The 21,742-nt window shown below is 39.8% G+C and overlaps 1 protein-coding gene across 1 annotated transcript; it reads right to left on the bottom strand.

Annotated features, from left to right (window-relative positions):
- Nucleotides 1-1,339: 1,339 nt before the first annotated feature.
- rbl1 (retinoblastoma-like 1 (p107)) lies at nt 1,340-21,547 on the bottom strand. Its single transcript, XM_041783982.1, has 22 exons — nt 21,270-21,547; nt 19,788-19,921; nt 19,460-19,663; nt 17,960-18,024; nt 16,759-16,887; nt 16,179-16,342; nt 14,708-14,772; nt 13,899-14,073; nt 13,639-13,805; nt 13,382-13,494; nt 11,961-12,064; nt 10,709-10,846; nt 9,339-9,503; nt 9,073-9,229; nt 8,772-8,999; nt 7,827-8,032; nt 7,537-7,713; nt 5,315-5,386; nt 3,751-3,838; nt 2,977-3,125; nt 2,715-2,882; nt 1,340-2,525 (listed from the first exon to the last, which is right to left on the bottom strand). The coding sequence occupies exons 1-22, from the start codon at nt 21,429-21,431 to the stop codon at nt 2,334-2,336; spliced, it is 3,222 nt and encodes a 1,073-aa protein (XP_041639916.1). The 5' UTR covers nt 21,432-21,547; the 3' UTR covers nt 1,340-2,333.
- Between the last annotated feature and the right edge of the window lie 195 nt (nt 21,548-21,742).

Raw genomic sequence — 21,742 nt, 5'->3', positions numbered from 1 at the left:
ATTGACGGGTTGTAAATGATCTTTTTAGGTGCTTTTTTCCTAGACCCCCACAGGTTTGATAGGAAGGGTAAGACAGCGGCAATACTGATGTCAGTGTGATATTTTAGTGTTATTTTTGATAAATACACAAAAACATTGTAACATTCTGTTTCTTCTTTGTCATGATGGGTTCTGGGTGTAGATTAATGAGAATAAAATGATTTTAGTTGACTGTAAATGGTGAAGGAGGTCTGAATACTTCCTAAATGAGCTGTAGGTCTGAAAGAATAAAAACACAGTTTGCTTTAAGTCCATTTTATTTTACAAAATTGCTGCATGTAGAAAATACAGATTGATTCCAAAAGCTCAAACACATTTAAATTGATTTTTACAAAGATTGCTGGGTTTGATTGAACGTCTCTTTTGCTGGTGTGTTTTTATTTCAACGTTAATAAACGTTAAAGATTGATCCTAAAATATAAAACTGAATAAAAGTTGAAGTGTAGATACTACACACAAGCCGCCTCATTAAACCCTCTTATTTATCACACAAGTTTACAACATTTAATAGTTTACAAATAAAAAAGGAAAAATGGACAATACAATTTTTACACACAGTACAGATGCCAGCAGATGTTTTTAATAATCAGAGTGAAATTTATGTGAAGGAAACTTGAAGCCAACCGTCTCAGAGTTCAGTAATCCTGATTTAGATTTAATCTGAAACTGAAAGAGGAGAATGAGGAGGGAAATCCTCCAGGCTTTTATCTTCAACCAACCACGGTTTAGACCAGGGGTGTAAAACTCTAGGCCTGGGGCACAAATACGGCCCGCAAGATAATATTTTATTATACGTGGCCCACTAAGGTCTGCAATTTTCCAGTACAAAAATGTAAAATTAACCATAATGATTTTAAAAAAATCCTCAAGTCATAAATAAAACGAAAAAACAAAGGCTAAAAAGAATTCTGTATAAAGTCAGGATGTGGTAAAGAAATTGTCTATTCATTTCTTTTTTTTTCAATTTTACAACTCACAATATTAACTTAAACTTAGTATTTTCATTTGAGTTCTCATATTTTGCCTTTTCAAATTCATAGATTTGACTTAAGTAATTTTTTTTACCTTTTAGGTCACAATTTTAAACTTTAAGTCATTTAAAGTTTTTTTACTTGTTATTTTTTTAATTTTCTGTCATGTTTTGACCTTTTCAACTCCTCACTTGGACTTTTAATTCCATATTTTGACCTTTAAGCCTCACAATTTAAAATTTCATCTAATATTTTGACCTTTAAAACATAATTCTCTTTTTTTGATATTTTCCTTTTTTAAAACATTATATTGACAATTTTATGTTTTGACCTTTTGAACTAATAAGTTTGACTATTCATCTCTGATTTTGAGTCTTTAAACTTATCATTTTGACTTCTTTTAATCTCAAAATTATTTATCATCAGTGCTAATTCCCCCACATAATTCACCGCTGGTGAAAGTAAGGTTGACAGTTTGTGGTTAAATGCTGACCCTGTCAGGCTCTCAAATTAGACCAGAATTCAGAATCCGGCCCCTGCTAAGACTGAGTTTGACACCCTTGGTTTAAACCTTCAACTTTGGTTTGTTTTCTGACCTTTGTGACGTTAAAATGTATTTATAAAAGTCTGTTTGAATTCAACATGGCGTCTCCACTGGGATCACAGAAACATTCAAACACCTAAAAGATGAAAAAATCTTAAAGAATGTCTAAATCTGAAACTGTTGGAAGCCTTTTTTTCATCATTTTTCTGACCTAATAGAAGATTTAAGTTTGGATTAAAGGGCTATTACGTACTTCTACATTACGTAACACCTGCTCCCACTGAGCGTGGCACTACCTTCCTGCTTCCAGCTGCTTATGTTCCCAGAATGCTTTGGGAGTAGCTTCAAGTGTAAAACAGACAGGCGTTGCCACTTTTTCACAGTTTTTCTCCCTCATCTACGATCAAAAGGTGGTTTACTGCTGAGTAAAAGCATTCTATGGAGGAGGCAGCGTTTATTGAATGAGGTCCTTATAAATAAAGTCGCTGGTTGGCAGGCCACACCTCCACTCTTAGCCTGACCGAGGTTACAACAGCTAATTTTTACTGTTTTCATGACAGATTTGATCAGATTTTCTTCACCTTTACAGTCTCTTGATTTTTAAATTGACTTGTGGGCTACACTGAGTGAGTAGGAGGGCCACATGTGGCCCCTGAGCCTCCAGTTGCCCACCCTGCTCTGATAATTGAAATAACAAACAGGCTGTCAAACACTCTGATGACCTAAATATAAAACAAAGATAAAAACAGTCGTTTTATGATCCAGTTGTTGTCCGACCATCAGTGACTCTGCCGCTCTGACACCACGTCCTGCAGACGCTTCAGGAGCACGTCGGGGCTGCTGCCGTTCTCTGGACACGCCCTCTTGCTAGGAGAGTCACATGATGACATCATGACGTCGCCCTCCATGGTGAAGGCTCTCTTCCTGCTGACAGCGCCCTGACGGATCATCCGGTTTATGTCCGATAATTCCTGAACGGAGACGGGAAAATTTACCCAGTAGTTTTTTTATTTTCATAAACAGTTGTTCTTGAATTTCTATCCCTCTCTCTACTTTTATTAGAACACGTGCATTTAAAGGAAAAAAGCCCCAAACGTCCCTGGCTTCACCAACATTCTGTCCTGTCTTGGAATAATCATGCATGTCTTTAGTGAGCGTACCTTGGAGGGGCTGCTGTTGATCCTGTAGGTGTAGGTGGAGTTGGGCGTGAGGCAGCCTGCAGCGTTTTTATGAGGGGAGACGTAGAGCGAGTGTCTCTGAGAAACTCGCCGCGGAGAGAGAGGCTGAGCTCGCACTGAAGGGAACGGCGAGAGAGGAGGGGCGTCGGCCTGAAGGAGAAATCAAACACATGCATGAGATAGATCACAGGTTATTAAAGGCTTGAACACGTCTCATGCCCGTCACACGTCGATGTAACTGTACCCTGTTATCGTGGGAGGCGTATCTCAGCGCGAAGCCCTTGATCTTCAGCACAAAGATGCTATTGTAGAACTGGATGAGGTCGCCACGCTCCTCCTCTCCTGATTGGTCAGAGCTCTCCGCTCCTGGAGGCTGATTGGTTTTCTCTGCAGCTGAGGCAACAAACATGCAATCAGTTTTGTTGAATATTTCCTGTTGTGTTACTCGCTGACCCTGACTCTGAAACGGAGCAAGTGGCACAAACAACAACATCCTCGAATTTAAAAAGCCAAATGAAGAGCAACCAGCTCTACAGCCACATGATCCAGAGCTCTAAAAAGAGACGGGTTTCCTGTCAGCTGAGCAAACATGGGTAAGATCAGAGCTTATGAGCTAAATACTGACAGAACTGGACTGAACCAAACCATCCAGGATTTAGATTAAGGGTTTTTAATTCCTTTCTGCTGCTGTTGCTGTGTTTTTTTTACTTTTTGGTCATTTCTTGAATACTTCCCGGACATAACAGCAGCTTTAGAAAGAAGATTTTTAACATTCCCACCCTTTATATGCTTGACAGGGTCATAAACAGCTCAATCGTGGCCTTTTGATCGAGTTCCTCTATGCAGAAATCACTACTTGCCCCCCAAGAGGAGTTCTCTGCTCCCCTGACCGTAGCTGGAATAAATGTTCATCCCAGAGAGCCACAGACATGATGGACAGGCTGCTGTTAGAATCAGAGGAGGGACAGAGAGTTCTGATACCAGGTTGTGTTTGTATGCGTCAGCTGTGCTTTCTTACACTCTCCTCCTGACACAGGATCCACCTCCATGTTCTCATCCGTCACCGTCTCTTTGGGAGTTCGACGCAGCAGCACGCTGCGGTAAACCTGAACAAAAATCACACACAATCACACAAAAAGACCAAACTAACTACTGAAATATTTCTGTTAAGCAGCGTTTGTCAAACTTCAGAACCTCACAGTTAAAAAATCTCGCCAAAATAATCAAACATGAGACTCAGTGTTAATCAGGATATTTTCATTTCAGAAACAGAATTTTGCAGACATTAACATTGTTAGTGAAGTGTTTACAGCAGTGTCACTCAACCCTGCTTAACCAAAGAGCCAAACTGTTGAAAAGTACCTTTGCAAGAGCCACAATCTAAGTGGTGAAAGGTGGCAAATGGCTTGAAGTAGCAATACAAATAAGTTAAAGGTGGCAAAAATGGTCAAACAGCAGCAAAAATGGATGAAGAGAGGCGAAAATGGGGAGAAAAGTGGAAAAATAGTCAAAAAGTAGTAAAAACGGGTAAGAGGTGACAAAAAGAATGAGTTACAGGTGGAAAAAATGGTCAAAAAGTGGCAAAATCATTAAAAAAAAATGAGTGAAAAGAGATTAAAAAGGGCAAAAAGCAGTCAAGAGTGGCAAAATAGAAAAAAAGTGGTATGTAATGGAAAAAGGTAGCTTAAAGTGGGGAAAAATAGTGAAAAAGGGCAAAAATTGGGAAAAAAAAGTGGAGACAAAAATTTAGGAAAAATGGAAACAAGTAACATTTAATGGCACAAAATAGCCTATTTCGACAAAAATGGCAAAGAATGGGCAAAAAGTGGCTAAAAGAAGTTGCAAAAATGGGCAAAAAATAGGTAAAAGGGGATATTTAATGGCAAAAGGTAGCTTAAATGAAAAAAAAAATGGCAAAAAATGGTGAAAAGTGGAAAAAATGGTCAAAAAGTGGGAAAAAGTAGTGAAAAGAGGCAAAAATCTGAAAAAAAATGAAGAGGCTAAAATTTGGGGAAAAAAGGAAACAAGTGGTATTTAATGGCACAAGGTAGCTTATTTAGACAAAAAAAGGCCAAAAAGTGGCAAAAAGGAGGTGCAAAAATAGGAAAAATGGGTAATTAATGGGAAAAGGTTGCTTAAATGGGCAAAAAGTGGCAAAAAATTGTGAAAAAGGGCAAAAATGGGATCAAAGTGGAAAAAATGGGATCAAAGAGTAAAAAGGAAGTTGCAAAATGGCCAAAAAAAAGGAAAAAGGGGTGTTTAATGGCAAAAAATAGCTTATTAGGGTGACAAGCGGCAAATGTGTTTAAAATTGTAAAAAAGTTTATATTTTTTTAAGGTTTTCTGGGGGAATAATATTTAAAAGTAAGACATAAAGAGCCACAAATAATCACAAAAGAGCCACATGTGGCTCCAGAGCCACATGTTGAGTATCACTGGTTTACAGTCTCACAAAGTACAGCTGTAAGGTGTTATAACCAGAGGACCCGTTCCTACACTGGTTTAAACATTTAAATAAAAGAAAAGCTGAGTCTAAACCCCGTACATCGTATAATCACATTCACAATAATGAGGTCTCTTACATGGCTGTGGGCCTGTGGTTGGCTGCGGTAACACTTCATGATGTCATGGAAGGTGTGCGTCTCTTTGGTGATCTACAAATGAAAACAACATTAATATGATTAAAATAGTAAAGCAGACAAGTTTGGATTCTTATCTCTGATGGGCTGGTGGTGATACATGGATTTTGATTTGAAATCAATCCAGTTAAACTTGAATAACTTTGGACTTGTGAGTACCTAGACCTGGATCATGTACAGTGCTGTGAAAAAGTATTTGCCCCTTTCCGATTCCTGTTTTCTTTTGCATATTTATCCCACTTAAATGTTTTGGATCATCAGGCCAATTTATAAACTTCATAAAGACAACCCAGGTAAATACAAAATGCAGTTTCTAAATCAATGTTACTCAATCCTGATCCCCCAAAGAGCCAAATTGTTGAAAAATGCCTTTGCAAGAGCCACAATGTAAATGGTGAAAAGTGGCAAAATATGATTAAAGTGGCTATAAAAACAAGTACAAGGTGGAAAAACATGGTCAAACAGCAGCGAAAAGGGGCAAAGTAGGCCTAAAATGGCAAAAAGCGAGGGAAAAGTGGAAAAACAGGGAGAAAAAGTGCCAGAATAGTGCAGTAAGTAGCAAAACTGGGTGAGAGGTGACCAAAAAATGAGTTAAAGGTGGCAAAACATGTCCTAAAACTGCGAAAATGAGTGTAAAAGTGACTACAATAGGCAAAAATGTGGGAAAATGGTCAAAACCCAGAGAAAAACATGGCAAAAATTGAGTGTAAATGGTCAAAAACAGAAAAAAACCCCAGCAAAAATAGGTGTAAAAGTGACTATCATGGGCAAAAATGTGGGAAAATGGTCAAAAACTGCAAAAATGAGTGTAAAAGTGACTAAAATGTAGAAAAATGTGGGAAAATGGACAAAAACAGAAAAAAACATAGCAAAAAAAAAATGAGTGTTAAAGTGACTAAACTGGACAAAAACGTGGGAAAATGGTAAAAAAAAACAGCAAAAATGAGTGTAACATTGACTAAAATGGGAAAAATGTGGGAAAATGGCCAAAAAACAGAAAACAATGTATAATGTAATACTGTGTCCATCAATAAAATTAAATGTCATCTAGCATAAAGTATGGGTGAGCTTGGTTTTTAAAAATAAAATCTGTTGGATTTTGCCTGCAAACTGGCATTTAAAGGTGGAATAAAAAAAATATATAAATTAAAAATACATTTTTATGAACAGGAGTAAAGCTGATGAAAAGATCAGAATCTTTTAAAGCAGAAAAAAAAATTCATATGAATTTTATGGCAGTTTTACTGTGTGGACATTTTTGTCACTGAACAGTGCATAAGAGACTTTTTGTTACCATAATTTTGAAAAGGAGCAAAAATGGGGGAAAAAAAGTTCCAAAATGAAGAGGCAAAAATTTAGAAAAAAAAAAAAGAAATAAGTGGTATTTAATAGCACAAGGTAGCTTATTTGGACAAAAAAGGCAAAGAATGGGCAAAAAGTGGCAAAAAGAAGTTGCAAAAATGGGTGGAAAATAGGAAAAAAAGAGGTATTTAATGGCAAGAGGTAGGTTTAATGGGCAAAAAGTGGCAAAAAATGGTTAAAAAGGGCAAGAATGGAATAAAAGTGGGAAAAAGTGGCAAAAAAGTTGCAAAATGGCCAAAAAATAGGAAAAAGTGATGTTTTAATGGCAAAAGATCGCTTAAATGTCAAAAATGTTTCAATTTTTTAAGGTTTTCTGGGGGAGCAATATTTAAAAGTATGACATACAGGTGGAATAAAAAAAATAAAATGATTATAAATATTTTTTTTGGAACGGGAGTAAAGCTGATGAAATGATCAGCATCTTTAAAAGCAGAAAAAATACTAATTTATATGAATTTTATGGCAGTTTTTCTGTGTGGACATTTTTGTCACTGAACAGTGCATAAGAGACTTTTTGTTATCAAGGCCTCCATCCCTTTTTGTCCCGGTCGGCCCAGACATCTCTCTCCCTGGCGACATTTTCTAGCTCGTCCTGAGAGATTTGGAGGCGTTCCCAGGCCAGATGAGATATATAACCCCTCCTATATACCGCTCCTCCCAGTTGGATGTGCCCAGGAGCCCTCCACAGGGAGGCGACCAGGAGGAATCCTCATCAAATGTTTGAACCACCTCATCAAACCTCATAAGACTCATTAAAATATGAACCTTGGTGAATCATCTGCAGCACAGGTGGATCTCCTCACCTTAGAGATGATGTAGACACTGCACAGCAGCAGCTGGTCCAGGTGTCTGTCCCTCATCAGGTCGCTGCAGTGAACCAGAGCGTGTTCGAAACACGTCCAGATCTTCCTTCGAAGCTCTGAGGAGATATCCAGCTTCACACAGAGATCCCTGAGACGAACGCTCGCCAGGTGATACACCTGAGCACGCGACAACAAGATAGAGTTCAAGAATTTTTAGGGTGTTTGAACAGAGACGGATTAAGTTTGACTGTAAAATTATTCACGTCAGCAGACTCTCCTCTTCCTCTCACCTTCCTGAAGAACAGAGCCAGCGATCCGGTGCGTCGCGGTCGTCCACTTCCAGTTTGGGCGTCAGGGGCCACGGGTGCAGTCGCAACCCGACTTGGGGAGACGAGGCGTGTCGGTGAGGCGGTGAGCAGGAACTGAGCTGTGACTGGACCAGAGGAGTCACATGGCTGAACGGGGATCAGGGTGATGGTGCGATCATTACTCACACCTGCAGAGAGACACAAACGTTATGATACCAGAATTAAAGAGTCACTCAGAGCCCCTCATTCAGATATAAACCTATGTATCTGTGTATTTGGGCCATATCTTCACATTTTACAACAAAGTATTTGAATCCTTCATTCTGTGTTAAGTTGTGGGAAGTGACTGCCCTCTACAGGTTTGAACCGTCTACTGCAACTGAATCATTTGATTCTCCAGGCTGATCTGCTGCTCTGTCATAGATGTGGCGCCATCTGTCCTGATCACACAGCTCAACAGTTAACGCCCACGTTTCAATGACGGTTAACGTCACCAGTAGCAGTTGCTCTAATATTCAGATGTAAATCTAGAGTAAAACAGTCAATATTAGTGTCTGTTTTTTCCATGGAAATGAAGATACCATAACAACAGCAGTTCTAGACACCTTATTTGGGAAAATTCATCTTTTCAACCATCAAAATTGTTAGAAAACATCTGTACATTGTCCAAATTGCACAGATTTGTTGGAAATGTTTTAGCAGAGAAGGTTACAACATATTTGTGTTTTTGGCCTGGTTGATAAAAATATGACCTTTCTTTTTTAAAGCTTTTGTACCTTTTACCACCGCCAAATATTTCGTGTTTTTAAATCACATGATATCAACAGTTTTGAAACTTGACAACCATAGTAGACAAAAAGGAACTTCAGAAAATTAATCCGATATTTTAAATGTTGTTTTCTGTGTGTTTATGTGCGATGTTTCTACCTTGCAGAGGGATGCTGAGGACGGTGGCTGGCCCACTTTGAGTTCCGATCCTCAGCGTGCTGCTCGAGCCGAACGTTAACCTTTTGGCAGGCGATGGCATCAGGCTCGCTGCGGGGGTCCCTCCAGATGACGGGGCAGGGGGGTCGTCACCGAACAGACGGCGTTTAGCACTGCCGGCTGCTGGAGAGCTGTATCTGTCGTGGACCGAGAGCGGAGAGGGAGGAACATCTGGAGAGAGGAGGCTGGGGTCAGAGGAGGCCGTTTCGAACCAGAATTAACCAAACACACAGACCACACCCACCTTTACGAGCGCTGCCCAGGCCTGATCTGAACTCTCTGATTCGAGGGTGGATGATGGGGGACAGGGCCACCAGAGGCAGGTGAGGCTGGCCCCCACTGGAAGACCCTGATACAGAACTGGAACCAGAACCAGAGTCTAGACTAGAAGAGAAATTCACCTGAAGAGGGAGAAGGAGAGAAATAAGACATAGGACTCCTGCACTTATTTGAAAATCAGTAATAATCATAATCATTATTTGGACCAAACATTTTAGGGTTCATGCTGACCTCCTCCACTGTGGGGACTTTGTTCCCTGCAGCCTGTAAAGCGCTCCACAGGGCAGAGTCAGCGCTCCACGCTAGGCTCTCCAGGACCTGCTCCTCGATGGAGTTCAGGTGTTTGACCATGTCTCTGGACAGACCCTCCTCTGAGCGGATGAACACCTCGATCACCTGAGCACAAACACAGGTTTAACTGAAGACTGATGCAGACACCTCTGTGAACTATTTAACACCAGAACATGCCGAACCACACAGGAATGCATAAGACAGCAGTTTGGATTTTATAATCTACACACATCATATATTTCTGCCTCCTCTCACTACCACTGGCTGTTATCAGACCTCAGCTTTTTGTTTGGGAGGCATTTTAACTTCCTCTGTCTTATTTAGGATAACTTTGACCTGATCATTTCAAAACTTAAACCCTGACTTTGAACAGGAAGTAGTTTTCAACAAAAAAAAAAAAAAGATTTTTTTGAGTGTATTTAAGTCAGTAAGGTCAGGTAAAAACTAAATCAAAAAACTTAAAAATTCTTGGAAAATTCTCTTGAAAATTATCAAAGTTTTCCAAAACATAAAAACCCCCAAATTTACGGGACATTACCAAAAATATATTTCAAATTCCAGTAATCCCTTTAAAATGATCTCATTTATTCCCGAAATATTTCAGAAACTTTTCTTAAAATGCCAAAAGAATTACAAAAAAAGTCACCAAAAATTCCATGAAAAAATCCTGAATATTTTCTGTCAAATTCCCCCAGAATTTCATGGAAAATTAGGGAAAACTGCCAAACAAATTCCCCCAAACATTCAACCAAATTCTCTAAAAAAATTCCATGAAGGTTTAAAGAAAATTCCCCACCCAAATTTCCGATCAAATCCTCATAACTTAAGGAACAAATCCCCCAATGAAATACCAAAGCATTTTACATTTTTTTAATTACTATTTTTTTTAAACTTCGGGAAAATAACTTTTTTTTTTTCAAGAAAATTTCAGGCAAATGATTAAAAATATTCTTAGCAAATTCCAACCAAAATTTCTCAGCATATTCCAAAAAAAAGGTATAAATCAATTCAAATTCCATAGAAAATTATGTGAAATTTCCAAACAAATGTGCTCAAACATCCCAAAAATTCAATGCAAGCTTCAAAGAGAATTCCCCACCCAAATTTCCAATCAAGTTCCCAAAACTTTTGAAACATCCAACAAATTTCGGCATGAGCATGTAAGTACCAAAAAATTTTTGAAATTTCAAAGCATAATAATCACCCAACCAACCTACCAAGAAAAAAAGGATCCCCAAAATTTTAGGAAAATTCCCCAAAATTATTAACAAATTTCCCCAAATTCCATAGAAAACGTGGACATGAGTTACCTTGAAGAAGTAGAACGGTGTGAGTTTGAAGATCCTGATGATCCAGGGGAAGGTTCTCTGTGAGCTGTAGGAGAACAAAATGACTTCCAGACAGCACGCCATCAGAGAACAATGGAAGATATCCTGCTCCAACAACACCTACAACACACAAAACACACAGAGTTAGATTCTCCGATCTGGGATATTCTCACACTGATACTAGTATTGATTATCAGTGCTAATACTGAGCCTCAGTCCTGATAACAACATGACTGATACCATTATCATCCTGAAGCTAAAGTAGATTGTTAAGAGGGCTGAGGATCATCTGATTACCATAAAACAGATTTCATATAGTTTTACCAACTGCGATGGTGCTATTGAGTTCTCATATTGGTGCTGAAGTCTTAAACATATTGACAAAGGTTATGTCTAAAGCCCATTTCAGACTGGGAGCGTGACGCGCGCGTCTCGACCGCGACACGCGTGGATTTTCGGTTTGATTGCATGTTAACAAGTCAGGGCTTTCAGACTGCCTACATGAGCGCCGCGTCTCGCGCGGCTGATACGCCTGGTTCTGGCGCAGGGTTCAGAGATTCGAAGTCTCGCCTATTTTTTCTGCGCACCGCGTGTGGCTATGGACCATATTATACAGGAAAATGATAAATGGAGAGCAATTTTTTACATCGTTGTGGCAAATATGCACATAGAATATGTTTACAATGTGTTTCTTGATAACCCTGAGAAAGGCCACAAGCTTAAATGCACCTGTTTTAAAAAGTTGTTCTCTAAAGATCAACTATTAGCGAAGCTTTGTGTCTCCAAACTTGTAGAATATGTCACAGGAAAGATAAACACCGTATGAATGTTTTTCTGGTTTGTGCTTTTCAAATTAAAAGCCCGGTTTTGTATTTCTGTGGAGAAACTCCTTTTACTTGTACAGAATGCTTTTATTTTGAATAGTTCCCGACATACTTCCTCTAAACAATAAATAAATAAGCTTGTTGGGGGGTTTATTCAGGTAAAACTCGTGAAGAAGGACGGGGCTTTGAGAGCAGGAAAATGCGGCTGATGCAGCAAACTTGCGCCCTGTGTGAAAGCCGCACCGGCAGGAGCCGGAGCTGACACACGTGGCACACGCAAGCAGCAAAACATGCTCCCAGTCTGAGACAGGTGTAAGAAGACATCAGTAGTCTGTTTATCTGTCTGAAATTCAAGAACAAAATCCTGTTCAGACAGATGAAGACCTTAAATAGGCTGTAGCTAATCTTACACTCATGTCTTTTCCCTGCAGCCGTTTGGTCTCCTGAACCATCACATTCTCCAGGATCTTATAGTACAGTATCTCTGCCAGCTTCAGACGGTTCTCTGCAAAGTCTGAGACACAAAGAGCAAGAACATTTTTAAAAATACATGTTATAGTACAAACTATCGCACGTGCAATATACATGAAGTCTGAAAAGATGGGAAAATGGATGTAGTAACTATGTAGTAGCTGGAGGAGTCAGTGACTAGAACTTGTGTTTTAACTCGATAGTGCCGTTAAGACAACACACTATCCCGGTGAGACATCCGCTTTGGTCATTCAGATACCAAGTGACTTCGCTTTAGTCCATACATTCAAACTCTGCATTGACAATTCATCTTCAGTGACTGGACTTCACCCTAAAGGCAAGGATGGAATGTTTTAGATGCTTTAAAGGATGACATCACCTTTAAAGGCAATGTTGTATAAACTTCAGAGAATGACATCATCTTTCTAAAACCTGTTAAAGGCTTTTAAGGATGACATAAAAGCAGAGGACACAATGTTTTATAAGCTTCAAATGATGACATCATCTTCAAAGGCAAGGATGAAATGATTTATACGCTTTAATGACATCACCTTTAAAGGCAATGTTGTATAAACTTCAGAGAATGACATCATCTTTCTCAAGCCATTTAAGACTACAACAGATGCCATCATCAAATGCAGAGGATGGAATGTTGGTGAAGCTGGGGATGTTGGGGGCCTTTTCTCTCTATTGTTGTTAAATAGGCCAAAGTTGGACACATAGGACAATCAATCAATTAAGGGAAAGCTTGTTGGTATATATGTGAATGAGACTGAGCTATGCTGAGTCATTCAGTTTTAAGAGCTGGCTCCTTCTTTTGAACGATTGGCGCCAGCTTCCATTCTAGAGGCGGCTTCCTTTAGTTACTTTTTGTTGTTGTTTTAAAGACATATGACTGCTCAATTAAGATGAGCAGTTAGGAGAGAATTATGATATGCCACTGTTCTAAGAGCTGGCTCTGTTTTCTGATTGATGGGAGCCAGCTCCTATTTGAAGGACAGTTTCCTTTGTTTCCATTTTTGTTCTTTTAAGGAGATAAAAAGCCAAACTGGAACTTAAAGAAGAGCTGTTTGGGAGTTGAAAGATCTCTGAAAAGAGCCACAATCCCTTCACTCTGAGCAAGGTTGGATGACCATAAAGCCATTCTTTTGTTTACAAAACACCACAGATCATATCAGTCGGGGCCATCTTTAATGTTTACCAGAACTTGTTGCAGCTATACAACCAATCCAGTCTGGATAAGGACATCCCAGAACCCCTTTGTATGTGGACTTCTTCCAGTACATACAGCTTTAAAGATTGCTACTTGGTATCTGAATATCCAATCAGATGTTAATGTGTTGTATAAAAAGTTTAGTACCTATATGGGAGCCAGGCATGTCCTCAGAGTCGTTGGTGTAATGTTCTTTAAATGTTTGTCCAAGAGTCTTCACCCTGCTCAGGATGGAGTCGGTGGGATCTCTGGAGCACGACCTTTAACAAACAACAGAATTAAAACCCTGGCTGAAAGTGTTGATGATATATTCACCAGTATCAACATTATAACTCTCAGAAAATTAATCTTTGAGCTAAAATAAAATAAAATCTACTGAGTCAGACATAAGCAGAGGCACTGACTTGAAGATCTGCATCAGGTTTTCGCTGGGTGCCGTCCTCAGCCCGGCCACCATGCTCTGCAGACGACTGACGCTCTGTGTCGCCGAAGAGACCGGTGTGACGAGGAGGTCCTTCTCTTTGAGGTAGACTCGACCTGTTAGAGGGGTGGAGGGGGCAAGAGAGCCCGACTGGAGGAGAGAGAGGAGATTAATACTCCTTGAACCATAAACATAACTTTATCTCATGTCAAAGCTGTTCTAGGTGGATCCGTGGCTGCGTACCTTCTCCACATGCTGTTGCAGAGAGTTATGCGTGTTCGTCAGGCTTGCCGACGGCTCTTGAACGATCTTCCTCGGAGTCCCGATTTCCTCATCAGCATCGGCTCCCAGAAACACCCGCTCGTCAAAATCTCCCACTGTCAGCACATACTCCTCGTACTCTCGGTTTATGGCTTTACTGCAAACATATGCACCAAAAACATAACTTTAACACAGCGGTACATTTGTAGAGTGCTCAGAAATGACCCCCTCAGATATAACAAAGACAAGAATAGATACAAGCCACCCTTCTCAAAGAAACAAACAAGCCCTTTTTGTCTGCTGACAGGGGTATTTAGCTCATGTGACACAGTGGATCATGCCATTTTCATAGAACATCACCAGGCCTGGATTGGTGTCAGGATCACTGCACCTATTTGGTTTTTAGACAGAACCTTTGCAGTCACCATGGGTAACTCATCTTCCATCTCTTGTATTTCCTTTGGTGTACAGCCAGGTTCAGTTTTAGGTCCACCTTTGTTAACTATTTATATATAGAAAAAATGTAATAGAAGCATGACATTTGCTTGAGTTGGAAAAATTCATCATTCATGTGGGGCAATTAAAGGCGAGCAAATCAAAGTGAGGGGGAGAACCAGGGATCTCTTGGTGTCCATAATGTCCCGGATGGAACGCTGTTTCTATACAGGTACCACTAATGCCGGGCATTTCAACTTCGTAAGATGTACTTAAAACACATGAAGAAGGCAAAGGAAAAAAACTGACAACTGTGCACAAAAAGATGACAGGGTTCTTGACTCTGATTGGCTTACTTGTTGTCGATGAAGTTCTGAGGATCCAGCAGTTCTGTCAGATTGTCTTCATTGCCTTTCAGGATCTGATTGAAGGGAAAAAAAGGACAAACCTGAATTTACAAAGGTCAAAAACTTAAGGTATGATATTTGCCCTAAAAAGAGGTAGGAAGATTCCTTATGTAGAAGGCATATGATTAACTTTTCTGTTTGAGACTATTTCTGTATAAAATTGGGGATTTTGTTTTTGCTCCTAAAACAAAAAGGCACTGAAGGAAAAGAGAAAGCGAGAACGGATTCTGCGTGGCAAAATACGATAAACATTCTGATGTTTGTATGGATGTACACCCAGATAGACAATCTAACAACATTATGCCTCCAGGTCTGATAGCCAGCATGAAGGTATAAAGAGAAGTAAATGTTTGTGTCTCTAGACTAAGAAAGAGGATTAGAACCTGTGAAATGCCAGATTATTTTTAGAGGATTTTCTCTTCAAATTCTGGAATAAAGTATTTATTCTGAGACCAAAATCAGAATTTTAAAATCAAAGTCAGATTTCTGAGATCAAAGTCATAATTCTAGATCAAGGTAAGAATTCTAAGAATTCTAAGAATTCTGAGATCAAAGTTAGAATTCTGAGTTCCATCAGTGTTCTGAGATCAAAGAACTTTGAGATCAGAGTCAGAATTTTGAGTCAAGTCAGAATTTTGGTGAACCGGTAGTCAAGTGGTTAAAGCGCGCGCCATATACGCAGGCGACCCAGGTCTGAATCCAGCCCGTGGAACTATTTCCTGCATGTCTCTCCCCGCTCTCTTCCCTGTTTCCGACTCTATCCACTGTCCTATCCAATAAAGGCAAAAAGGCCAAAAATAAATCTTAAAAAAAAAAAAAAAAAAAAAAAGTCAGAATTTTGAGATCAAAGTTAGAATTCTGAAATCAGTCAGTATTCTGAGATTAAAGAACTTTGAGATCAATGTGAAAATTCTACATCAAATACAGAATTTTCAGATCAAAGTCTAAACTTTGAGATTAAAGTCAGTAATTCTAGATCGCAGTCAGAATTCTGAGGGAAGAATTCTGAGATCAAAGTCAGAATTCTGAGATCAAAGTCAGAATTCTGAGATCAGTCAGTGTTCAGAGATCAAAGAACTCTGAGATCAGAGTCAGAATTTTAAGATCAAAGACAGAATTTTGAGATCGAATTCAGAATTTTGAGATCAAAGTTAGAATTTTAAGATTAAATCAGAAAACTGAGATCAATGTAAAAGTTCTACATCAAATACAGAATTTTCAGATCAAAGTCAGTATTTTGAGATCAAAGACAGAATTTGGACAAAAAAATAATTGGACACAGAGAAAAAAATCCTCTTCTTAGTTAAATAAGGTCAGTGTAATGAAGAAATTAAAAAAAAGAGAGTCAAGTTAATAGAAATACACGACATGTCCCTGAGTGAATAAATACAGCTCTTTATGTGTTTTTAGGCATGCTTACCTGTCTGTGAAAGAGTTTCTGGATGTACGGTTTGAAGTAGTGCTGCTTGATGCCCTTGGCTTCAACCACCAGTCCATCATGAAGCTCACACAGACGCTCCAACACACACGGAGGAGGCTTGTCTGCTGAAACATGGCCGTCAGCACGGTACAAAGGAGGGAGACCTGCAAACAAACATATTCAGTAATCATATATTATAACTATGTTGTCTGTCATCAATTATTCTTTTTAAAGAAAGACAACCAGTGTTGGCAGGACAAACCAGGAAAAATCTGGAATTAGAGTTGATGATAGAACTCAAATCAGTGCATCTTTATATGACTATGATGTATGTCAAGACCTCTGAATGTTTGTAGATTGTGTTCAAGCAGCAAATTTACACAACAGTCTTGTGGTACAGGGTAAGTATTTGCTCTCCTTTTATCATAAATTTAACAATCAGGTGCTGTTAGAGATCCACTGTACGGTCTGATTAAACACTAGTTAACAGTCCCAAAGAGAAAATTCACTCAAACATGAGGAGTGAGGAAATAGTTAATTGAGTACTTCTTTTAAAACGATATACCAGGCATGCACAGACCTCTGAAGGTGGGGTTGATGAGCTCCTTTCTGTTGGAACACAGCAGAGCGTTCCCAAACACCAGGTCCAGACAGCAGAGCAGCAGGTGGTACGAGTTCACCAGGTCATCTCCAATCATACGGAAGTTTCCTGAAAAACAAACAAACAAAAAAAAAACACTTCAACAGACAGTTTATCGGTCTCTCTTGAAAAAGAGATCATTGTTCTCAATGGGGACCCGGTAAAATAAAGATTAAATAAATAAAAACTGCTGATGTCACTCAGGTAATCTGCATCCCAACAGTTTCAACAGTAAATTGATGACAATACATGTTTATTTTTTTTCTAATTTTGGAAGCGCCAAAAACTTCCCTCTTCCTGCTACCTCCTTGCATCTAACAACGGCTCAGAGGATAAAATGGGCCCAGGCTGCACAGATACGTGGTTAAAGAGACAGGAGACATTTGGAATTGAAATCACAGCCCCGTTTAGTTAGAAGTTTGTCAACTCCGTCAGACGTTTGTCAGCTCAGTCAGACATTTGTCAACTCCGTCAGACATTTGTCAACTCCGTCAGACGTTTGTCAACTCCGTCAGACGTTTGTCAACTCCGTCAGACATTTGTCAACTCCGTCAGACATTTGTCAACTCCGTCAGACATTTGTCAACTCCGTCAGACATTTGTCAACTCCGTCAGACGTTTGTCAGCTCAGTCAGACGTTTGTCAACTCCGTCAGACGTTTGTCAACTCCGTCAGACGTTTGTCAACTCCGTCAGACGTTTGTCAACTCCGTCAGATGTCTGTCAACTCCGTCAGATGTCTGTCAACTCCGTCAGATGTCTGTCAACTCCGTCAGACGTTTGTCAACTCCGTCAGACATTTGTCAACTCCGTCAGACATTTGTCAACTCCGTCAGATATTCCGTCAACTCTGCCTGATGATGGTTTTGCTCATTTTAATAAAAGACGCACTATCATATTTAAATTTCATTCTGCTTGATTGTTAAATATCTGCCAATCTACTGTATATGCAATAGTAACTAATATTTTTTAAAACATTACTCTAAATAAGGTCATTAGTTGTAAATCAGACAAATCTAACTCCTTGAACAAACTTCTGGCTTTATAAAATGGCTTAAAAAGTTAGAAATCAGCAGCAGACACCTTAGTATGTGTAATACAGCTGTTATTTGGCCTCAGTGTGATGATGGTGGTTGTTTTACCTTTGGTGTAGACAAACAGAGTCCAGCAGAACTTGAACACATCACTGATGTGACACGGCAGACGCCTGCAGAACCAAGGAGAGGATACAGACATGGTCAGACCCGTTAATAAGACTGTTTATAACTTACATTAACATTGCTTTGGGCATCCAGATACCAAGCGGTAATCCTCAATGCTGTGTGTGAACACAGCTTAAAGTGTACTGAAAACTGTTTGATATCTGATAGCTCAGATACAGAGGAGGTCTGGGATGTCTTCATCTGGACTGGACTCGCAAACACATTAAAGATGGCAATGACCAACACGATCTGCTGTATTCTGCCAGTAAACAAAACACTTTGGCTTAATTTATGTCCATTCAGCCTTACCAAGGGTGATGGGAGTTGTGGCTCTTTTAAAAGACCTGGATTATTTGTCTCAGCTCAGTAAGAGGAGCTGTTCTTTCTACCCTCCAATGGCTCTTCGTGTGATACCAGTTTGGCTTTTTTTATTTCTTCAAAACAACAACAAAAATGAAAAAAAGCAAACAGCGTCTCCAACAAGAGCTGGGTCCAGTCATTCATAAAACGGAGCCACCTCTTAGAACAGTCTCATCAATTAATGACAAGTCAGGACTTCCTCCAAACTCTTCATCTTTCCTTCTTTCTTAATTAGGATCCCCAATAGCAATAGCAAAAGCATCTGTTGTTCTTCCTGGGTTCAATCATACATTTACTTTTACTATTTGGCAAAAAAGGAGGGAAAAAACCCCAAACTTCACCAGCATTCTGTCTCCTGCCTTTGAGGATGTCATCCTTTAAAGCCTTTAATAGAACAATGATGTCAAAACCTTGAAAACATTCCATCCTTGCCTTTGAAGATGATGCCAACACAGCTTATAAAACATTCCATCCTTGCCTTTGAAGATGATGCCAACACAGCTTATAAAACATTCCATCCTTGCCTTTGAAGATGATGCCAACACAGCTTATAAAACATTCCATCCTTGCCTTTGAAGATGATGCCAACACAGCTTAAAAAACATTCTGTCCTTGCCTTTGAAGATGATGCCAACACAGCTTATAAAACATTCCATCCTTGCCTTTGAAGATGATGCCAACACAGCTTATAAAACATTCCATCCTTGCCTTTGAAGATGATGCCAACACAGCTTATAAAACATTCTGTCCGTGCCCTTTGCATGCAGACCAGTCTAACCAGTACCCCACAAAGTTTATTTACTAAACAGTATATTTGCATGTCCTTTCGTGTTCAGGGAGAAAAACTGTTAAAGAGCCACCGCTAGCCGCTTAGCTGGTGGCTTATTGGCCCACATTCATTCCTATCAGCAAGCTACGGTAAGAGGGCCACCGAAACGATGTATGGGTTGTTGTTAGAATCAGAGGAGGAACAGTGTGTTCTGATTTTGGGTTGTCACTGGTTGGACTAAAGTGGCATTACTTCCTGGTGTCTGACTGAACAAACAGCTCTTAAAGGAAATGGCAAATGGCGTGTCGTACCTGTGTTTCCTGCTGCGTGGTTGACGTGGCGGCTCGCCCCCCTGCGGGTTCTGAAACATGTCCATGAAGATGGGCTCAAACTTTCGGAAAATGACGGTGGAGACCTCAAAGTTCCGCTCAAGCCGCTCCATCCGCAGCCTGAAGTCCTGAGAGAGGTTGGACATGTCGGCCCATTTCCTCATCTTCGAGAAGAACTGGATCAGACTGAAGGACGAGGAGACATGAATTTAAATATAAATATAACATCTTAACGGACATCTTTCTTCCTATAGTTTTGTTTTTTAAGGTCTAGACAACATTGAGTGCTGCAGAGTTGATGGTGACTGACCTCAGTTTGGAGGTGCGGAGGATCCTAGTGAGGGAGACGCAGTTTCCTTCCATGAAGCCTTTACCCACAGTGGGAGTGGATCCTTTTCTGCAGGCTGCATAAAGAGAGCAGGCCAGCCAATGCACAACCTCTCCCTGTACAGACACAAAAACACAAGATAAACATTAAAGATCATCTTAATACACAAACCACCAATATTCAAGACTAAGATATGGTGCAAAATCTTCATATCATATACTGATATTCAACTTTAATCTTTTATCTGTGCTTATTGATGTCATGCCTAGAATATATATGCATTCCTACAGCTTATAATAGGAATCAGCTAAAACTCCAACACAATACCCTTGGTTCTGGTCACATTGGGTTTCTGGACACAAATAAGAAGAAAATATGGTGAAGGAACCAGAACTGGTACAAAGACCACACTGTTGTGTTGGGTTTGGGCGCAGCAGAACAACGTGGACACACAAGAATGCAGTGCTCAGTGACGGCGTAGGATACTACAACCTGGCTATGACCTGGATTCAGTGAAGATGGATAAACCAGACTCAAGTCAACAACAGCTGATGGAAAATCTAAGACCTAAACAGCCTTAAGGACCATTTAAACAGAATATCCCTGCTGCCACAACCATACATGTCCTTTACTGAGGAAGTCATGATGATGAAGGCTTTAAACGTCCTCTGATCCATACTTAAGACGAAGATAATCATGATGGGGATCCTGATCATGACGATCACTATAAAAGGATGACGATAATGTAATCATGCAGGGCTGTCAGGTCTGTTTCCGGGCTGAAAGGAGGATCTTTTATCATGTCCTGACATGTCAGATAACTAAGAGCTGCTACAGAATAAATCTGTAATCAGAGTGAATAAATCTTGATGAATCAGAGAACAAGCATGCAGCAAAAACTGTCAGACAACATCTGGTCCTAGCCCATAGAAGGTGGGATGTTTCATACTAGTGTTCTATTGCTTTACTTTCTTTAGATTTTTTGTTCAGACCCCTAGGTCCATCAGTATACATAAAACATTCAAAGATAAAAAAAAAAATCATAGTTCACAAATTTTCAGAGATAAAAACACAATGTAATTTAAACCAATGTATTCTCTTTTAATTTATTGTGTTATTTCTAAAAAAGAAATAGATATTTGCTTATGACTCAAAAACAAAATAATAGTTACAAATATTGATAAATACCACTAAAGTATAGGTGTTTTAAATCTTTCTAAAGTTGTGTCCACTGTCTATAACTAATACTAGTTAATAATATTGATTATATTGATAAATACCTCTAAAGTATAGGTGTTTTAAATCTTTCTAAAGTTGTGTCCACTGTCTATAACTAATACTAGTTAATAATATTGATTATATTGATAAATACCTCTAAAGTATAGGTGTTTTAAATCTTTCTAAAGTTGTGTCCACCGCCTATAACTAATACTAGTTAATAATATTGATTATATTGATAAATACCTCTAAAGTATAGGTGTTACAGATCGTGCTAAAGTTGTCCATGGCTTCCTCCGCCGTCTCTCCGTCCATGTTCAGCTCCTGACACAGACTCTCCAAACTCCTCCGGACCGAGCTCTCCTCCATCCTCCCGGACTCTGAATCCGAAGACTCCTCACCCCTCATCGGTAAACTCTCCCGGTAACGCCCGGTAACGACCCCTCTACCGGTGAAATTTCTGGAAAATAGAACTCGACGCCCCCCGCGACCGCATCCGAACAACAACAACAGCCTCCCCACGACCGGAGCACTTCCGCTCACGAGCCCCACAATGCAGCGCGTTGGCGGGAAAACTGCAGGTCAGCGACCAATCAGAGGAGAGGGGGGAGTCGTTCTCGAGCGCTGTCCGCCCAGTGTCCGCCCAACCCCCTTCAGCGCTCGTGCTGCCAGCCTTTTGGTCCCTGACGTCACTGTCGGTGCTGTAGACCGGTCATACT

Source organism: Cheilinus undulatus, linkage group 3, assembly GCF_018320785.1.
Source record: "Cheilinus undulatus linkage group 3, ASM1832078v1, whole genome shotgun sequence".
Lineage (NCBI taxonomy): Eukaryota > Metazoa > Chordata > Actinopteri > Labriformes > Labridae > Cheilinus > Cheilinus undulatus.
This window is presented reverse-complemented; position numbering and strand designations above follow the sequence as displayed.

What these genes read in the sequence shown, in the direction of transcription:
- rbl1 (XM_041783982.1), bottom strand. Translation starts at nt 21,431, where the DNA reads ATGAGGGGTGAGGAGTCTTCGGATTCAGAGTCCGGGAGGATGGAGGAG. An exon ending in CATGCCTGGCTCCCATATAG is followed by an intron (nt 12,065 to 13,381) that starts GTACTAAACTTT and finishes TTTGTGTCTCAG; the next exon opens with ACTTTGCAGAGAACCGTCTG. An exon ending in AACCACAGGCCCACAGCCAT is followed by an intron (nt 3,839 to 5,314) that starts GTAAGAGACCTC and finishes ATTTTTGTTCAG; the next exon opens with GTTTACCGCAGCGTGCTGCT.